This window comes from Lasiodiplodia theobromae (genome assembly GCF_012971845.1).
Source record: "Lasiodiplodia theobromae strain AM2As chromosome Unknown scaffold_30, whole genome shotgun sequence".
Taxonomy (NCBI): domain Eukaryota; kingdom Fungi; phylum Ascomycota; class Dothideomycetes; order Botryosphaeriales; family Botryosphaeriaceae; genus Lasiodiplodia; species Lasiodiplodia theobromae.
In genome coordinates this window covers 193,474-211,053 of record NW_023336506.1, presented here as the reverse complement: position 1 = coordinate 211,053, position 17,580 = coordinate 193,474, and the positions used below count along the sequence as shown (strand labels likewise).

At 58.8% G+C, this 17,580-nt stretch overlaps 8 protein-coding genes across 8 annotated transcripts; 6 read left to right on the top strand and 2 right to left on the bottom strand.

Moving 5' to 3' along the window:
* Positions 1-489: 489 nt before the first annotated feature.
* On the top strand, positions 490-1,122 carry LTHEOB_9118 (G-patch domain-containing protein; the record flags this gene model as incomplete). Its single annotated transcript, XM_035518671.1, has 1 exon — positions 490-1,122. The coding sequence occupies one exon, from the start codon at positions 490-492 to the stop codon at positions 1,120-1,122; it is 633 nt and encodes a 210-aa protein (XP_035369148.1).
* Positions 1,123-1,309: 187 nt separating this feature from the next.
* Positions 1,310-2,448, top strand: LTHEOB_9117 (uncharacterized protein; the record flags this gene model as incomplete). The annotated part of the gene is made up of 2 exons (XM_035518670.1): positions 1,310-1,495; positions 1,555-2,448. 2 exons carry the CDS (start codon positions 1,310-1,312, stop codon positions 2,446-2,448), a joined length of 1,080 nt encoding a protein of 359 aa, XP_035369147.1.
* A 514-nt stretch (positions 2,449-2,962) lies between these two features.
* LTHEOB_9116 (ATP citrate lyase) lies at positions 2,963-4,813 on the bottom strand (the record flags this gene model as incomplete). The annotated part of the gene is made up of 3 exons (XM_035518669.1): positions 2,963-3,211; positions 3,263-4,030; positions 4,373-4,813. 3 exons carry the CDS (start codon positions 4,811-4,813, stop codon positions 2,963-2,965), a joined length of 1,458 nt encoding a protein of 485 aa, XP_035369146.1.
* Positions 4,814-6,050: 1,237 nt separating this feature from the next.
* On the top strand, positions 6,051-8,080 carry LTHEOB_9115 (ATP-citrate synthase subunit 1; the record flags this gene model as incomplete). Its single annotated transcript, XM_035518668.1, has 2 exons — positions 6,051-6,500; positions 6,551-8,080. The coding sequence occupies 2 exons, from the start codon at positions 6,051-6,053 to the stop codon at positions 8,078-8,080; spliced, it is 1,980 nt and encodes a 659-aa protein (XP_035369145.1).
* Positions 8,081-8,792: 712 nt separating this feature from the next.
* LTHEOB_9114 (Histidine acid protein) lies at positions 8,793-10,627 on the top strand (the record flags this gene model as incomplete). Its single annotated transcript, XM_035518667.1, has 3 exons — positions 8,793-9,291; positions 9,353-9,623; positions 9,679-10,627. The coding sequence occupies 3 exons, from the start codon at positions 8,793-8,795 to the stop codon at positions 10,625-10,627; spliced, it is 1,719 nt and encodes a 572-aa protein (XP_035369144.1).
* Positions 10,628-11,135: 508 nt separating this feature from the next.
* LTHEOB_9113 (uncharacterized protein) lies at positions 11,136-11,468 on the top strand (the record flags this gene model as incomplete). Its single annotated transcript, XM_035518666.1, has 1 exon — positions 11,136-11,468. One exon carries the CDS (start codon positions 11,136-11,138, stop codon positions 11,466-11,468), a length of 333 nt encoding a protein of 110 aa, XP_035369143.1.
* A 735-nt stretch (positions 11,469-12,203) lies between these two features.
* On the bottom strand, positions 12,204-15,034 carry LTHEOB_9112 (BRCT domain-containing protein; the record flags this gene model as incomplete). Its single annotated transcript, XM_035518665.1, has 4 exons — positions 12,204-12,911; positions 12,976-14,380; positions 14,428-14,870; positions 14,927-15,034. 4 exons carry the CDS (start codon positions 15,032-15,034, stop codon positions 12,204-12,206), a joined length of 2,664 nt encoding a protein of 887 aa, XP_035369142.1.
* A 656-nt stretch (positions 15,035-15,690) lies between these two features.
* On the top strand, positions 15,691-17,134 carry LTHEOB_9111 (Toxin biosynthesis protein; the record flags this gene model as incomplete). Its single annotated transcript, XM_035518664.1, has 3 exons — positions 15,691-15,885; positions 15,932-16,070; positions 16,122-17,134. The coding sequence occupies 3 exons, from the start codon at positions 15,691-15,693 to the stop codon at positions 17,132-17,134; spliced, it is 1,347 nt and encodes a 448-aa protein (XP_035369141.1).
* Positions 17,135-17,580: the final 446 nt, after the last annotated feature.

The following is a 17,580-nucleotide window of genomic DNA, read 5'->3' as shown; positions in this document are numbered from 1 at the left end:
CCATCTTCCTCGTCATCATCTTTGCTATTGGCATCGCCCTGATCATCCACCACAACAAGCAGCTCAAACGGCGAGACCAAGCGGTGCGGAAGCGGGAAGGGAAACGAGCTGCCACCCCGAAGCTATCGGCAAGAAGGCCACAGGAACACTTGGCTCTGATGGAGCGTGCTCGTAACGATGCACAAGCGTCATATCTGCGGTACTGGAGCGAGCCTCTACCGTGGTCAGAAACCTTGGTCAGCAGCGACGGCATCGTGCTTGGGACTATCTGCAGCTGTGACGTGTGTCGGGCGATGCTGGACGGCTTTTCGTAGTTCACCTACACGCCAACGTAAATGCTACATCCTGATCATATGTTCTGTCTCCGATTCGCTGATGCCATTGCCTTGTTGAGCGTAGCCCGTGCGTCCGGTGTTTGATAAGGCAGGACCACTCCTCGCCAACTCCACCACACCCTCCTCCCCCAGCCGCAGCGAGCACTCAGCCGACATGAGCGCCAGCGATGACGAGACCTATACGATCCCGATAAAAGACCAGCGCTATTTCGGCGCCGGACTCAAGCGCAACCGCGTCAAGTTTGTGCCGGCCTCCTCGCCCGCCACCCCGCAGCCCAGCGCCTCCGGCCCTGAAGTGAGCGACCTATACCTGTCCATTGTCGGCGGAAGCAGCAGCGCTCAGTCGACGCCCGAAGCCAGCGGCGCGACTGTCGCCTCTGCGTCTGCGCCGGAGACGTGCCCCGTCTGCGACCTCCCGCTGGCCGAGGGCCACGAAAGCAGCCTGGCGCACCAGGTGTGTGTGCAGCATTCGCACCCGCCGTCGGCCATAGAGCGCAGCCGGAAAGGCCTGTCCTTTCTCCAGGCACACGGCTGGGACCCGGATAGCAGGAAGGGCCTGGGCAAGGGCGGCGAGGGCATTCTCCATCCGATCAAGCTCAAGGAAAAGAATGACACGGTTGGCCTTGGCATGAAGGTGCCGAAGAATGCGGCCCCCAAAGCCAAGGTCGAGAAGCTGAACGCGAAGGAGGTGCGCAAGAACGAGGAGCAGGCCAAACGCCGGAAGGAGCAGCTGCAGAGGCTGTTCTATTCCAGCGACGACGTGCTGCGCTACCTGGGCGAGGGCTAGACGGTGGGGTTTGGCCCACCGACCTTCGATTCTTTGCATAAATTGAGAAGGTCCGTGAATCGAGCGCTCAACAGAAGGCGAGCGGCTGCCGACATCCATGTGGCTTGGCGGTTGTTGAACTTATCGCGCGCGACGTGACGCAAGCTTGTCGGCCAACGTCGGAGCTGCTTTCTCAACACCAACAGCCATGAAACCCGCTGTCGCCGTCCCAGCGATCGCTGCGCTGGTCTATCGTGCTTGGTCGCGCAAGTCGTTGACTCCGCCCGGCATCGCCGTAGCCCTCCTCACCGCCGTCGCCCACGCTGTGCATCCGTGGAGCGTCTTCTTCGCCCTCTTGGCCGTCTTCTTTCTTACCGGCACTGCTGCCACCAAGGTACCCCTGCCCTCCCAGCCCGCCGCCTTGCATTCCGCCACTGACACCGGACACCGTAGGTCAAGCACGATGTCAAAGCCCGCCTGACCCAGTCGTCCTCCGGCGCCTCGGGCGGCGAAGGCGCCCGCACCCACGTCCAGGTCCTCGCAAACTCGCTCGTCGCTTCCGCCCTCATCCTCCTACACACCTGGCAGCTTTCGCGGTCTGCGCAGTCCGACACCGAGTGCTGGGCCCCGGCGAGCCACCTGCCCGTCGTCGGCATCGTCGCCAACTACGCCGCCGTGGCATCCGACACGCTCTCGTCGGAGCTGGGCCTCTTGTCCAAGTCGCGGCCGCGCCTCATCACCGCCCCGTGGCGCGCCGTCCCGCCCGGCACCAACGGCGGCGTCTCTCCCGCCGGCCTCGCCGCGGCCGTCGCCGGCGCCCTGGTCATCTCCCTCACGGCCGTCGCCCTCACGCCCTTCTGCCGCGAGTGGGACGCTCCGTCCAAGGCCGCCTTCGTCGCAGCCATGACCTCCGTCGGCGTCTTCGGCTCCCTCCTCGACTCGCTCCTCGGCGCGCTCCTCCAGGCCAGCGTCGTCGACGTGCGTACCGGCAAGGTCGTCGAGGGCGCCGGCGGCCGGAAAGTGCCCGTCCACAGCGCCGGCTCGCTGCACTCGAAGCAACGCGCCAAGATCCGCAGCGCCGCCGCATCTCGCGGTGATGGCGTGGCGTCGTCTTCGGGAGTCGACGCGGGTGCGGCAAAGGTGGTGCTGGATTCTGCCGCCAGGGCCGGGAGCATCCTGCCCGAAGACGGTAAGCACAATAATGAGAGCAGGAGGGTCGAGACCGGAAGAGACATTTTGAGCAACAACGGCGTCAACTTTGTCATGGCTGCTTCGGCATCCGTTGCCGCCATGGCTGGTGCAGCCTTCGTTTGGGACATTCCGTTTTCTACGATTCTGGCCATCTAGTCGTGTCGAAGCCATTTGCCATGTTGAGCATCCAGTGAATTTATATATATTCGCCGTCAATCGCATACTTTTGGACTCACTAACATCGGGGGCTATTTTTTTTTTTTTTTGGTGGCTAGCTGCCTCCTAGAAGTCATTTACGGCGATTTTCTCAGCAGAGCGCCTCTAAGCGTGTAGGGCTTTGCATACTACGATTTTACTCCAAGAGCTTATTGAAGCTGTTAATAATCAAACACATGATCAGACTGGCACAGTGCAAAGGAGATGTGTTTGATCCAAAACATGCATTTGTCTATCGTTCTTTAGCGCCGGCGAAGACCTATTATAACCTCATGGCAGTGAAGCAACTCTGGCTACTACTCATGAATCCTAAAACATGACGCCTCGATGCATATGAGGCCATGCATACAACCGATCCCGTGCCGTCACCTCAGCATCCCGTAGGCTCGTTAAGTTAAAACAAAAGAGAAACAACAATCCACTTCGAAAGACCCACCACTGGTATATTTTACACTTAACCGCTGAACTCGGGAACGTCGCTCTTCTTGCCATTGAGGGCAAGAGGCACGATACCGGAGACGTGCATCTCAGGGCCATAGACGTGCATGTCGAGACCAAGCTCGGTGCCGACAGCCTTGATGTTCTTGAGACCCTCCTGGTAGTTGGGGCCGGCGCGGCGGACCCAGATCTGGACCTTGTGCTCGTTGAGCACGGGAGCGACCTCGCGCAGAGCGCGGATAACACCCTTGAAGGTAGAAGCGACCTATGACACGTTACTCAAGCTGTCACAATAGCGGCAAGGGGCGCTACTTACGTTGGTGAAGTTGGCAATACCACCGCCAATGAAGAGGACCTTGCCCTCAGGGTGCGTAGGCGCACGGAGCATGAGGTCGAGAACAGTGCGAGCGTACTGGAAGGTCTGGGTCTCGGTGGGGGCACCAGAGTACTCGCCGTAGTTGGCAAGCTCGCTGGCGAAGCCGGCCGACGCAATGGCATCAGCGTAGACGACCGAAGCACCACCACCGGCAACAAGGGTCCAGACGCGGCCAGAGGAGTTGAGGATGGTGAGCTTGAGGGAAGCACCAGTCTTGGCATCCATCTCAGAGATGAAAGCCTCCTCCTTGCTCATCTCGCGGCCGAAAGGAGCGGGGAACTCCATTGGCGGGCCAGCATCGATGGTGACCTTGTTGTCCTTGGTGGTGAGGGTAGGCAGGCCAAGGGCCGTGGCGCTGCGGGCAATGGCCCACTTGACACCGCACTCGAACTCAGCAGTCTGGTCGAGCTTGGCAGCCAGGTCGAGGAAGTGGACCTCAGCCGAAGTTGCATCAGCGTTGGGGATGACGACGAGAGGGTTGATCTCGAGGTAGGTGAACTGGCAGTCGACGTAGACGGCGTAGAGGCGGGAGATGAAGTCAACAAGGACGTTGTGGACACCCTGGGGGACCTTCTTCAGGAGAGTGGCAGCAATCTCCTCGTTGGAGGGGTACTCGCTGAGGTCCACGGGGATGAGCAGCTTCTCGGCCTTCGCGTCGACATCACCGACATCGACACCACCCTCGTGGGTGAAGAGGATCCAGTCGCCCTAAAGGGGATCGGCGTCAGTAAGGGTAAGGTGCGGCGGGGACGGGAGCACCCGCGTGCATGCAGCGGGCACTACGGGATGTGCGACATGGGGATGATGTGAAACAAGCAGCTAGAGGTGATAAGAGATGCAGTGCGGACCAAAGGGAGGTCAGTTGCAGTGGGTGGTTTGATGCTGGGTGTGGGCCCGCGGCTCTGCGCTGGGTCATTTCCCTTCGTCCGGATTGTCCGAACAGTGAAAAAGGGAAACGGCCCCAGCCAACCGCACGTGTCTCCCACTCGACCATCCCAACACGACCAATCATCTCGATTACGACTGAAACTGGAAACAATGGCGACTTACCTCACGAGCCGAGTTGATGTTGATGTAGTACTCGGTGTCCTGGGGGTGAGGAACGAAGGGCTCGACCAGGAACTGCCTTAGGATGCCCTCGACGTGCTCGACCTTCTGGGGCTTGCCGGCGCGCTCCTCAACCCACTGGCGGGCCTCGGACCAGGACTTGTTCAGGGCCAGCAGGCCGCTCTTGCCTCGCCTCTTGATCAGCTGGTCGGGCTTCGCGACGAACTTGGCGCCCTCCTGCAGCAGCCACGGGTACGTGACCTCGGCCTGGTCCAAAACGTCCTTGACCGCCTTGTCCTCGGGGAAGTGCAGCGACGCAAGCCTGGGCGGCGGGTTGTGGGTGGCAGAGGCAGGCAGCGGCGTGGGCTTGATGACGGGAGCCCGGGTGAGGTGGTAGTTGAGGATGGCCTTGCCGTCGGCCTCGAGGATGGACTTGGCGGACATTGTGAAGAGGTGGAAAGCTCAATGGATCTGGGGGGAGCAGCAGAGTCAGCTGGAGGGCGGCGCAAAAGAGGGAGTTGCAGAGGAAGAGCAGCGGGGCAGGGGCGGCTTAGGAGCGACGGCGATTTGAGGCTCGTCCAGCAAGTCCGATGCACTTCGGAAAGCGCGAGGACGGGCTGAGGCGGGCCGGCGCCGGCACACGCAGGGCTTTGCAGCGGGGCAGGACGAGCTGCAGCTGGACCTGAGCGGTGCTTACCTGCTGCTGACAACAAGAGGATGACGAGAGCCCGACTCTGGAGGTGGACAGGAGCTGGAGTGCAGAAGAAAAGGAGCAGCTTGTGGAGGAGACGACGCGGGAAGCTGGGCACGAAATTGTTCCCTGGCGGCAGCGCAGCGGCGGACAGCACGCAGGGCGGGCTCGACAGTCGTTGGGATTCAGCGAATTCGTTTCGCTGATCTCCACCCACAGCGCGCCAACGCCGACCCTTGTTCTCGGGCCTGGCACTAGCGGACCCCCAGAACACCACACGCCCGCACCCTCACCCTCAACGCCGTCAGCTGCTGCTATTTCCGGCGCCGGCGAAGTCATCGCGTCACTCAGGCGCTGCCAACGGAGCTCCGCTGCACGGCAAGCCGCACGCTGCCAGCTGAGCCCGGAGGTCGGTGAGCGGGGGAACCGCCGGCATTTCGGACGCGGCGCTCTGACCAGGCACGACGGATCCGCCGACGCTGCACCCCAACCAACCGCAGAGACCCCCTGCGCACCCGTCGTTGAACGCTTTCAACAGGACGCCAGCCGCCTCAGCATACCCAGCTCAATTCTCGCTCCTCGCCTGCTCTTCTTTTCCCCCCGACTTCTCCGCTTCTCCCTCCTCGCTTTCTCCTCCACCAGAGCGTTGCGTCCGGCGGACAACAAGACCACAGGTGAGTAGCAGCACGCGAGCTCCAAAAGCTCTGCGCACACAATTCTCAGCCCACCGCTCCGCCCGGCTGGAGCTGCCGTGCGGTCGCCCAATGCCCGCACGCTGCTCCAGCTCGCCCGCCCGCCTCTCCTCGCCGCTGCGACTTCGGACGGGACTTTTTCTCGCTCCTGCAAAAACAGCGCAGCTCCAGCCCACTTCGCGCCGAGCCCGAGCAGCGCGGCAGCCCCGCGTAGCCCAGCACCTCAAATTCCGCTCACTGACCCGCGCCCAGCTCCAGATCCATCCATTCCACCTGCGCAGCCTGTCCTTTGCCCACCATGCCCGCTGCTGTCAACGGCGCCTCCAACGGCGAGACGCTCTCCGCAAATGACAACATCCGCCGCTTCCAGGCCCCCAGCAGGCCGCTGAGCCCGCCCGCCCAGCACACTCTCTTCCACAACAAGACGCGATGCTTCGTCTACGGCATGCAGCCCAAGGCTGTCCAGGGCATGCTTGACTTCGACTACATCTGCAAGCGCAAGCAGCCCTCGGTGGCCGGCATCATCTACACCTTCGGCGGCCAGTTCGTCAGCAAGATGTACTGGGGCACCAGCGAGACCCTGCTGCCCGTCTACCAGTCCGTCGAGAAGGCCATGGCCAAGCACAGCGACGTCGACACCGTTGTCAACTTTGCCTCGTCGCGCAGTGTCTACTCGTCCACCATGGAGCTTATGGAGTACCCCCAGATCAAGTCCATTGCCATCATTGCTGAGGGTGTCCCCGAGCGTGTAAGTCCACCCGCCGCTCCGCTTCGAACCAACTGCTCACACGCCCACAGCGCGCCCGCGAGATCCTGCACGTTGCCAAGAAGAAGGGTGTCACCATCATTGGCCCTGCTACCGTCGGTGGCATCAAGCCCGGTGCCTTCAAGATTGGCAACACTGGCGGTATGATGGACAACATTGTTGCTTCCAAGCTCTACCGCCCCGGCTCCGTCGCCTACGTCTCCAAGTCTGGCGGTATGTCCAACGAGCTCAACAACATCATCTCGCAGAACACCAACGGTGTGTACGAGGGTGTTGCCATTGGTGGTGACAGGTATCCCGGTACCACTTTCATCGACCACCTGTTGAGGTACCAGGCCGACCCGGAGTGCAAGATCCTGGTCCTGCTCGGTGAGGTGGGTGGTGTTGAGGAGTACCGCGTCATCGAGGCTGTCAAGAGCGGCGTCCTTACCAAGCCCATTGTTGCCTGGGCCATTGGTACCGTTGCTGGCATGCTCACCACCGAGGTTCAGTTCGGCCACGCTGGTTCCTTCGCCAACTCGCAGCTCGAGACTGCCGCTGCCAAGAACCAGGCCATGAAGGAGGCCGGCATCCACGTGCCCGAGACCTTCGAGGACCTGCCCAAGGTTCTGGCTGAGGTCTACCAGAAGCAGGTTGCCGACGGCATCATTGTGCCCAAGCCCGAGCCTGCCGTCCCCAAGATCCCCATCGACTACTCGTGGGCCCAGGAGCTTGGCCTCATTCGTAAGCCGGCTGCCTTCATCTCCACCATCTCCGACGACCGTGGCCAGGAGCTGCTGTACGCCGGCATGCCCATTTCCGACGTCTTCAAGGAGGACATCGGTATTGGCGGTGTCATGTCGCTGCTTTGGTTCCGCCGCCGCCTGCCCCAGTACGCCAGCAAGTTCCTTGAGATGGTTCTCATGCTCACTGCCGACCACGGTCCCGCCGTGTCTGGTGCCATGAACACCATCATCACCACCAGAGCCGGCAAGGACCTGATCAGCGCGCTGGTCAGCGGTCTGTTGACGATCGGCTCTCGTTTCGGTGGTGCTCTTGACGGCGCAGCCGAGGAGTTCACCAAGGCGTACGACAAGGGCCTTAGCCCGCGTGACTTCGTCGACACGATGAGGAAGGAGAACAAGCTCATTCCCGGTATTGGCCACAGGATCAAGTCGCGCAACAACCCCGATCTCCGTGTCGAGCTTGTCAAGGAGTACGTGCTGAAGAACTTCCCGAGCCACAAGCTGCTCGACTACGCGCTTGCGGTCGAGACGGTGACGACGTCGAAGAAGGACAACCTCATCCTCAACGTCGACGGCTGCATTGCTGTTTGCTTCGTCGACCTTGTCCGCAACGGTGGATCTTTCACGCAGGAGGAGGCCGAGGACTACCTGAAGATGGGTGTCCTCAACGGTCTGTTCGTGCTCGGCCGCAGCATCGGTCTTATTGCCCACTTCCTGGACCAGAAGCGCCTCAGGACGGGCCTGTACAGGCACCCGTGGGACGACATCACCTACCTCCTCCCCTCGGTCGCCAAGGGCGCTCCCGGCAACGAGGGCCGTGTCGAGGTCTCCGTGTAAGGGGGTCCAGGCGGAAGTTCAAGTGGTTCTTATGCGCGCAATGGCCGTGCGGAAGCCGAGGATAGATAGAATTGGTGTTTTGCAAGGCTGTATGATCAGATCATGAGCACGGGTCTCTTTTGGGGTTTCTCTCTTCGAATAATGAATACCAGTACTGATTCTTCGCACGAAGATGACAATATCAAAAATATTTCTTTTTGGGCCGTCAGGCAGCAACGCGCACACATGCAGGCAACGACACGGTCGAGGCAGCCCCTTACATGAATCAACAAGACTGTCAGGCCGGCGCACATAGCGGCGAGGGCGACAGGGCTAGTGAGAGCAATAGTCGGCCCCCTGGCGTGCTGTCAGACAATACAGGATGGGCTTGGCGGGCAGCTGTAGTGGGGTTCCCGGAGCGGCAGGATGGGCTAGCGCGGGAGGACGGACGGGCGATCGGCGGTCGACCTCTGGTTCCTCGTCGTCCACCCCCACACCCTCGCGACATCAGCCTGTGCAAACATCATCTTCGCTTCTGCTGCGGCTTGCCGAACACGGAATCGAAGCCAGTCGCCATGCCGTGTTGCCATGGGTTCCGCAGCCAACCCCGCTTCGACCCAAGCCTTGCAGGCTTATGATGCGATAAGGCGGCTGGCTCTCAGCCCTGTGATGATATATGCGCCCGCTGCCCTCGTCTCGCACCCAGCCCTCAGGCTGCCCGATTGCCCTCGCCATGGCTGTCTGCTTCCTGATCGCTTTGCTCGCTTCGGCGCCTCTGGCCGTGAGCGCTGCCGTCCACGCCGCCGTAATCTTCACTCGCACCGGAGAGCGCACACCCTTGCTTGGGTCCGCCGAGCTCACGCCTCTGGGAGCTAGACAAGCGCACAGCCAAGGAACCGTCTTCCGTCAGCGCTACATCGCGCCGCAAGCCAACAGCGTCGACCTTCGTGGGCCAGAAGCCATCAGTAACATCTCCGAGTACGGGTTGATGAACGATCAGTTATACGTGCTTGCCACCGACGATGCCTACACGGCCGCAACTGCCCAGGCTTTCCTGCAGGGCCTGTATCCGCCTTACACGCTGAACGATACGGCTGCGCCTGCGCTTGCGGCAACCGCTGTTCTGGCAAACGGGACTTATCTAGAGGCGCCTTTAAATGGTTACCAATACCCGCGTATCAGGACAGTGTCATCCCTTGACCCGACCAGCGTCTACCTTGCCGGCCAGGAGAGTAAGCTTCCGCCCAGGTACCGCAGCGCAGTCAGCTTTGAACCTGACCATGAGCCCCGCAGCATGCCTCAATTACGCGGTTGACCGTACCAGCTACTTCGACACGGCTGAGTTCAACGAAACGCAGGCGAGGACGAGCTCGTTCTACCAAGAAGTGGGAGCTGCAACTTTGGGCGGCGTGCTGCCAGCAGCGTCATACAGCTACGTCAACGCGTACACCATCTATGACTATCTCAACTACCAATACGTGCATGACGTGAGCACCCGGGCCATACTGTCCAACAACATCACACTGCGCGGCGCATTTGACGAGCTTCGATTCCTGGCGGATCAGTGAGTTGTCGGCAGCCTCGCGATGCGCTGAGGAAGCAATTGACAAGCGATGCAGGCAACAATGGGCGTTCAACAGCATGCCCAGCTCGGCGCAATGGATTCGAGCGATAGCGGGGAAGATGCTGGCCAGGAAGATGGTCGGCCAGCTCGCCGTCAACATTGCGACCGAGGGCGCGAATGCGAAATTGTCGCTGCTGTTCGGCGAGTTCCAGCCGATGCTCTCGTTCTTTTCTCTGGCGCTGCAGCAAACAAGCGACTACGGGATCCCCGACTTCGCCAGCAGCATAGCCCTCGAGCTCTTCAGCTACGGTAACTCGGCGGCGAGCTACCCAGCACCGTCGGATCTTTGGGTGCGCTTCTATTTCCGCAACGGCACGTCCAACTCGTCGGAGCTGATTGCGTATCCCATGTTTGGCCACGGGCCGTCGGAGACAGCAATGCGCTGGTCGGACTTCGAGACAAGCATGCGCAACATCATGCTCGACGACGTGGGTGAATGGTGCGCAGCGTGCGGCGCAGCAGCCATCTTCTGCCCCGCTCTGGTCGGGAGCACGGCGGGCGTGGCGTCTGGCAGCAGAGGCTCGAGCATGCCGCCAGCAGTGGCGGGCGTCGTCGGCGCAGGCGCCACACTGGGGGTCGGGCTTCTCGCGGTGGCAGCGCTCATGCTGCTGGGCGGTTTGCGCTTGCACCGCGCCAACCCGGTGATGGGCGCCGGAAGGCGGCGGAAATCATCGCTCGGTGGGTTCAAAGGCAACGCAAAATTGGCCAGCGACGCAGACGTCAGCTTTGCCCGCAAGGGCGCTCCCTTGGGCGTGTCGGTCACAGAGCAGGAGCAGCCTCAGTCGGGCCTGGCTCGGGAGAGGGTCGGCAGCTGGGAGCTGGGCGATGCAAAGAAAACCCATCTGAGCGGCAGCACCTTCGACGCGGCGGGCGACCTCAAGGGCGACGAGAGCAGGCGCTCGAGCTTGGACATCCACGAGGCGCGGCCGCATTCGAGGCTGTGATGAGGCGCTCACAACACGCGCGGCGGCTCGCTTAGACCAGCCTTTGTGGGGAGGCCAGCCTCTCTTCAGTCTGCCTTTTCGCCGGACGGTGGAGTCCCCGTGCTCTGTGGAGCGGCGACCCTCAGCGCCGGGCCCCTGACCATTGCCTTAAATACCGTGTCCGTGGGCGGCCGCGAGCCGCGCCCAGCTGGCAGTCACCTCGCCCGCCCTGCCGCCGTGATGTGGATTCGGTGAACGTGAGTGCCAATCCTCCCGGACCCTTCTTTTCCTTCCACGTCATCGCGCGCCACTCTTTCGGCCACCCATATCATCATCGGCCCATCAAAAAAACATACGAAATCCCAAAAGAGTTGTCGCATGTCGCTCACGTGGTGATCTTTCCGCCCAGTAGGGAACATGATGTCTTGGACCATTGCTACTACTGCCTCCTGACATCCTCAACTGATCTTTCGCCCTTCGCTTCCTCTGTCCCATCGCCCACCCAGCAACCCCACCTCCGCCCTCTGCCATGAGCTTCAGCCCGTGGGCCATCCTGGCCATCGTCCTGACCGCCGTCGCCGTCTGCGGCCTCCTCCTCCTCCATCGTTGGCGCATCCGCGTCGACAGGCGCCAGCAACCTCCCGCCGCCAACAACAACGAAAAGACACCCGCCGACCAGCAGCAGCCCGCCCAGCCGCCCAGCGACCTCGGAGAGTCCGGACACGGTCCCGGCCCAGGCCCAAACGCGGTGCCGGAGCCGACGCCGAGCAGACCGAGCGGCGTCAGCAGCACCGCCGACAACGCCGACAAGGCGAGTCGCGGCGGCTCGACCCTTGTGGATGAGAGGCACCCCACTTCATGATTTTTTTTATCCGACACGAGAGACGATTGAAACCGTGTTTCCCTTTTTTTTTTTTCCTCTCCAAATTCTTCCGTTTTTTCCTCTTTCCCGCATGAATTTCGTCCAGTGTCGTGGGCATGGTGTTAAGCGGGCAAATACTTGGGTTAATGGTTGGAGGTGCAAGGGCAGGAAGACGGGGACGCGTCACCAGCAACGGATCAGTTTTTAAATGTATCTCCTATCCGACGGCGCAAGCCTAAAGCTTCCCGATGCGTGCCACCGCAAGCGAGAGGTCAGCCTCATCGCATATGCACAAGCTCCGCACGTGGCAGCATCGATTGTATCTACAGACGATGATCAACGCTATTTATAAACGTTTATACATGTCGTAAAATTATTCTTACCGCTTCAGGAAAGTGGGAGGGCTGCCCCCCTTGACGCTTCCGCTCATCCTTGTTGTTTCAGGGTGCCGCCTGCCAACCGTGCTCTCTGCCTCTGCTTCGAGCCGTGCTAATTGGGTATGCTACTCGCTAAAATATCAATGCTTTGTTTCCCGACGCATTGAAACCCGTCAAACAATGGTTCAACAAAATCCCATCCACTCCAAACTCCAGGCCGTGCTCCCCGCCAAACCAGGCAACCAAAAAAAAAGGAACAAGTTTTTGGTAACAATACCAACGTCAAGTTTAATGCAAGCATGGACAGACAGTCTTGTAGCAAGACGCACGGTACGTCCAGCTGGTTCAAGCTGCCTTTTTAGCGCTTCGCGCCCTTTGTGTTTGACGCATCATCATCATTGAGCTCCCATCGGTCGTCGAAGTCGATCATCTGTGCCATGGCGACGAAAAGGATCCAGTCAGGCTTGACGATGCGTGGCTTCATGTCTGCTTTCCTTGCTAGGTCGCGGAACTTCGGCCAGAGCTTGACGTCGTCTGGCTCAGTGCTGGAGATGAGATAGAGTGTGTCGCCCTTGTCGTTGGTGCGATTCATCTCCAATTCATCGTCCGACAGTGGTTCCGATCTCATAGACGTGTCCCCTTCGGCATCGAGCCTGACCTTCCTGCGCTTTGGAATACCTGTAGCACGACCTTTCCAGAGCAAGCAGCTGCCTCCATTCGCGGTGATTATGTCCTTGAATGTCTCAAAGCCGCCATTGACTTTCTCCGTCACAAATATCTGCCATCCATCCAATAAATGCCGCCGATTTTGCTCGGCCCTGGCAATTGAATCAGTCAGTTTGATTCCCTGGCGCCTTTCGCCTTCCTCGTCACTGAGCAAGAACTTCTCGGGGGCGGGGACCCTTTTTTCTTTGAGACAGAAGTCTAAGAACTTGGTTGAGACAACGACTGGGGCGTTAGACAGAGCTGCGACAAACTTCTTTGTTCGGACAATCTTTGGTGCGCAAAGAATTGTGACTTCCTCGGGGTCCTGAGTGACGTGGATGCCTATCGCACGAAGTTTGTTCTACATCTGAGCGTTAGCATATCGTCTCAAGTATGGACACAGTTCGCATAGCTGGTCGACTTACCCGATCTTCGGTCTCCTTCTTTGGTTTTTCCACCCATCGGCTGTCGCCAGAGAGCATCAAGAACTGCGCGCCCCCAGAATCGTGAGACTTTGCTCTCTTGATCTTGCGTTTGGGCCCCTTTTCGGCAGATTCATCTTCTTCGTCTTCGTCGTCTTCATCCTCCAGTGACCTCTTCGCTGTGTGCGTCTCCTTTGTTCTACTATTGGCCTCGGCATCATCTTTGACCCTCCTGCCTCCATATATGACGCCGCCCTTTCTTTTGACTTCTTTCTCATACTGGGCGATGTCGGGGGCAAGGTCGTGAAGTTTTGACAAGGCCTTACTCTTCGCGCCTCGGCCTGTCGACGGAGTTTCGTTCTCCTTCCCGTCTCCGGCTCGTCCAGGAGTGTCGATGTTGGCGTTGTCACTCTTTGCACGTTTAGTTGTTCTCATGGAAGGCGTCGTCTGGGCTTGCAAGCCCTCGCCTACATTGCTCTCCATGGCATCCTTGGTTGTGAGCGTGTCTGACTTGTCCGTTTGCTTCGCCTTGGCATCATGTGCGCTCTTCTTGGCTTTTCCTGCATTCGCTGGCTTGAAGAAATATTTCTCAACAGCATCTCGGTCGATTTGAGTCTGACCCACAACCTCGCCAAGGTTTGTCCGGGCGGGGAAATGGGTGTAGCGTGGGTTGGTTAAGGATTGCTCCTTACATTTAGCGTAGCTTTCCTCGAGCCACATGTGGTTCACCAGGTGGATATTCCATTCTTGCGCGGCAGTGCACTTCTCGCTTTGCGAATGAGCGGTGACCAAGTGGGTGTTGTCCTGGCGGAAAGCTCTTGTGAATTGAGCACCGCAGGCTTTGGTTAGGTTTTCGAGGTAAACTCTGGCTTCTCCAACGTAATTTGAGATGCTGATTCTGTATTTTTCGAAACCCGGAATGCCATTGCGTGGGACCGGATAGTGCAGGAGGCGCCGCATGGGAGACGTCCAAAGGTCATGAGTGATGAGATAGTAGAGCCAGGAAAGGTTGCCGACATCCTTTCCAGTTTGGGATGCGTTTATGTAGTCATCACCATCACGATACGGACAAACATACGTATCAGCCTGATCAATATGATCCACAACGGTACCACCGCCAGCACGTACGAGCTCCTCGATAGTATTCCGTATGCGCAAGCCAACGTTCAGATCACGTGAGAGTAGTATTCTCTTGCCCGAGAAGACTCGCAAGGACCGAGGGGCGTTTGGCGATGAGAAGCTGACCGGACTTGGCAGTGCCTGGGGTGTAGGAGTGGTGGCGTCTTTTATGGCGTCGCTGGGATAGTGAACAATAGGGACGGTATGGTCGCGTGAGAGGATCGGCGGGTTCGGTAGTTGGTAGGGTGTCTCGACAATCTTCTTGCCCAATTTAAGGCAGTCATCGAACCTGTTCTCCGTTAGTGGTAGCAGAGGCAAGGCAAACGGCAAACACACCAGTGCGGAAGGACGATTTTGCATTTGAGGTTCTTGGCACGAACGAGCGCACACTTGTCATCATCCAGGGTCAAGGCGACAAGGTGGGTGGTAACTTTGGTGATGGCGCTCGAGTACTGGCCGCCCATGGCCAGGACGCCGCCTATGATGGCCTCGGCATCTCCCTCAGGAATGTCTGAGGCGCATGTTACCATGACATCGGACATGAACAGGCGTGGATCTGGGCTGTGGGAGCGCGGATTGACAGGCTTGCCGCGGCGGAGGCTGTCGTCAATCCATTGTGGCTTGACAACATGCACAAAGTGGTCGAGAGCATGGAGGTAGTCGGGAAAGTCGCAGGTTGTAGCGATGATGTGGGTAAAGTCGGTGATGCTGTCAATGCGCTGTGTTGTCGGGTCCAAGGGACGGTAGATGGCACCATTGTCCTCCAGGATGCGTTGAAGCTGCGGAGCGAGTCAGCAGAGCAGTGTAGCGGGGATGGAGATGTAGAGCGACGCACCTGGTCGACACGCTCTAGCGGCAAGTCTGCGGTGGGAATGGCGGTAAAGGTGACAGACGCGAAAACGTCCTGCTGTGGATCAACGTCCATGGCCGTGTCGTCAGCCATGGCGCGTGCGAGAGAAGCGAGGCAGTGAGGAGAAAATGGGCGGGACCAGCGGAGGTGTTGTGCTCTGCCGGCCGCTACGCGGTGACGCGCCGCAAGAACGCGCTAGCCCCGCGCGCACGTGACTCGGCGTTCAGTGAAGCCCCCCCCCATCTATACTCCACCCTCAACTCCAGAACCGCCATCAGCTGGTCCTTGCCCTACCCGTGCCGGCTTCATATTTTGTTGCATGATATCGCGTCTGGGACGTCGCCGTGCGAGCCCAAGCGCGTCAGCTCGCTCAGCCCCGAGCACCAGCGGTCGCCAAAAACCACAATGCTTTACGCTCTACAGCCAATAGATTGGCTCGGCGCCTGGCAGAAGCTTTGACAACTACTGCTTTTGCAGAGAGGGCGATGGTTGAGTGGCTGGCGTGCTTAGCTTGCAGCTGATAACCTCGGCCCGCTCGCTTAGGGAGCAGACCCTCGGCGACCGCAGCGGCTTTGACCTCGTCCATCACCTTTCCCTCTCTCCGTCATGACGCTCCTGCGCTGAATGTCTTGCAACTTTGCCGAAACTTACCATTGTTATACCGTTGGATAGATAGCCTTTGGAAACCCCTGGTTGCTTCCCTGGATCGGCAGTAGCAACCTTCCCAAGTCTCAGACTTCCTTTACAACATGCCCCACTTTCCTTTTCATGTAAAAGAGCACGTTCTTCCGTGCCAGCACATTCGTTCCCATGCTCGGTCGACTGCGCACAGCCAGGAGGATCTTCTCCACCTCGCCGTGAAGCAGTACATTCCAATCGACAATCCAAATCCCAAGCCTGGCGATGTCACCATTATTGGCGCTCACGCCAACGGCTTTCCGAAGGTCAGTCCGGTCTGTGCCAAGTCGGCCATAGCTAACTGGTGAGCAGGAGCTGTATGAGCCGCTGTGGGAGGAGATTCTCCAACGTTCCAGATCCGCCGGCTTTTCAATCCGCAGTATCTGGATTGCCGATGTCGCTCACCAAGGTGCCAGCGGCGTCTTGAACGAGCATAAACTTGGCAACGACCGTCTGTCTGCACCCAGGCCTCTGCTGTTGGCTCTTCACTAACACCTTGCAGCTAGCTGGTTCGACCATCCTCGAGACCTGCTCCATATGGTGAACACATTTCGCGATGAGATGATCCGCCCAATCGTCGGTGTTGGCCATAGCCTGGGAGGCAACAATCTCATCAACCTGTCTCTGTTGCATCCCCGTCTCCTGGAGACCCTAATTCTGCTTGATCCCGTCGTTCAGCGAAGACCCTCCAAAGAGGGCAATCAGGATCCTGCTGCCGCCTCGGCTCGCCGTCGCGATTACTGGCCATCCAGGGAGGCCGCTGCTGAAGCTTTCGGGAAGAATAAGTTCTATCAGGCATGGGATCCCCGTGTCCTAGACTTGTGGGTCAAACACGGCCTGCGGGACCTGCCCACTGCCATTTACCCGACTCCCCCAGAGCCTGCCACTCCCGTTTCAGCCACGGCCGGAGGAGCCGAGAAAGCATCCACCCCCGGAGTGACGCTTGCCACCACCAAGCACCAGGAAGTTTTCACTTTCCTCCGGCCTAGTTTTGACTCCTTGGCCGATCCGCAGATCGACCCTGAGTTTCCAGAGGCCAGCGCCCACAATCGCAACAGACACTACTACCCTGACTTCAGTCCAGAGACAGTTGTTCCTAACTCTTCGTTCTATCGCGCAGAGCCCGTCATCACCTTCCATATGTTGCCTTTCTTGCGCCCGTCGGTCCTTTACATCTTTGGCGAAACTTCTGACCTTTCGGCTCCTGAATTTCGCGCTGACAAGATGAAAGTTACTGGTGTTGGAATTGGTGGCAGTGGCGGTGCGCCAGAAGGCCGTGTTGCAGAAATTACCCTCCCAGGCGTTGGTCACCTCATCCCCATGGAGGCAGTCGGCAAGACTGCTGACCACTGCACAAATTGGCTTTCCACGGAAGTTCGATCATGGCGTGAGAAAGAGGAAGAGGAGCGACAGCAGTGGGCGGGGGTTCCTGATTACAAGAAGCGTGTTCTCAGCCCTCGAGTTCTCAGAATGTTGGATAACAGAAACGGCAAAGCTAGGACGCAGAAGCTTTAGCCCCAGAAGCCTCAGTCGTATGGTCACGCAGGACCCATTTCTTAACACCATTCACCGGATACTGAGCCATTTGTTGGAAGAAGTCATACGAAGAGTAAGTTCTGTTGGAAAAGGATACCCACGTCTGTAGAGAATAGAAGGTGGGCTGAACTCGCATATAATCGTATTGATACATTTGCCGAGTCCCAATTTATTTTCTATATTCATCTCCCTTCCCTTTCTATGTTTTCTTTCACAACGCTGTCCGACTTCTACAGTGATGTCGAGCAAGTCTGCCGGGCTTCATTTCTGTACATGTAGCGTTTCCAAATACGCCACAAGCCTTTTCTTTATCACCACCCCCAGAAGCTTCCCGGTCCCCTCTTCTGTTATGCATAAGTATCTCAGACCTAGTTTTCCAAACATTTCGACTGCATATTCAAGTGGTGCCTTCGAACATAGGGTCA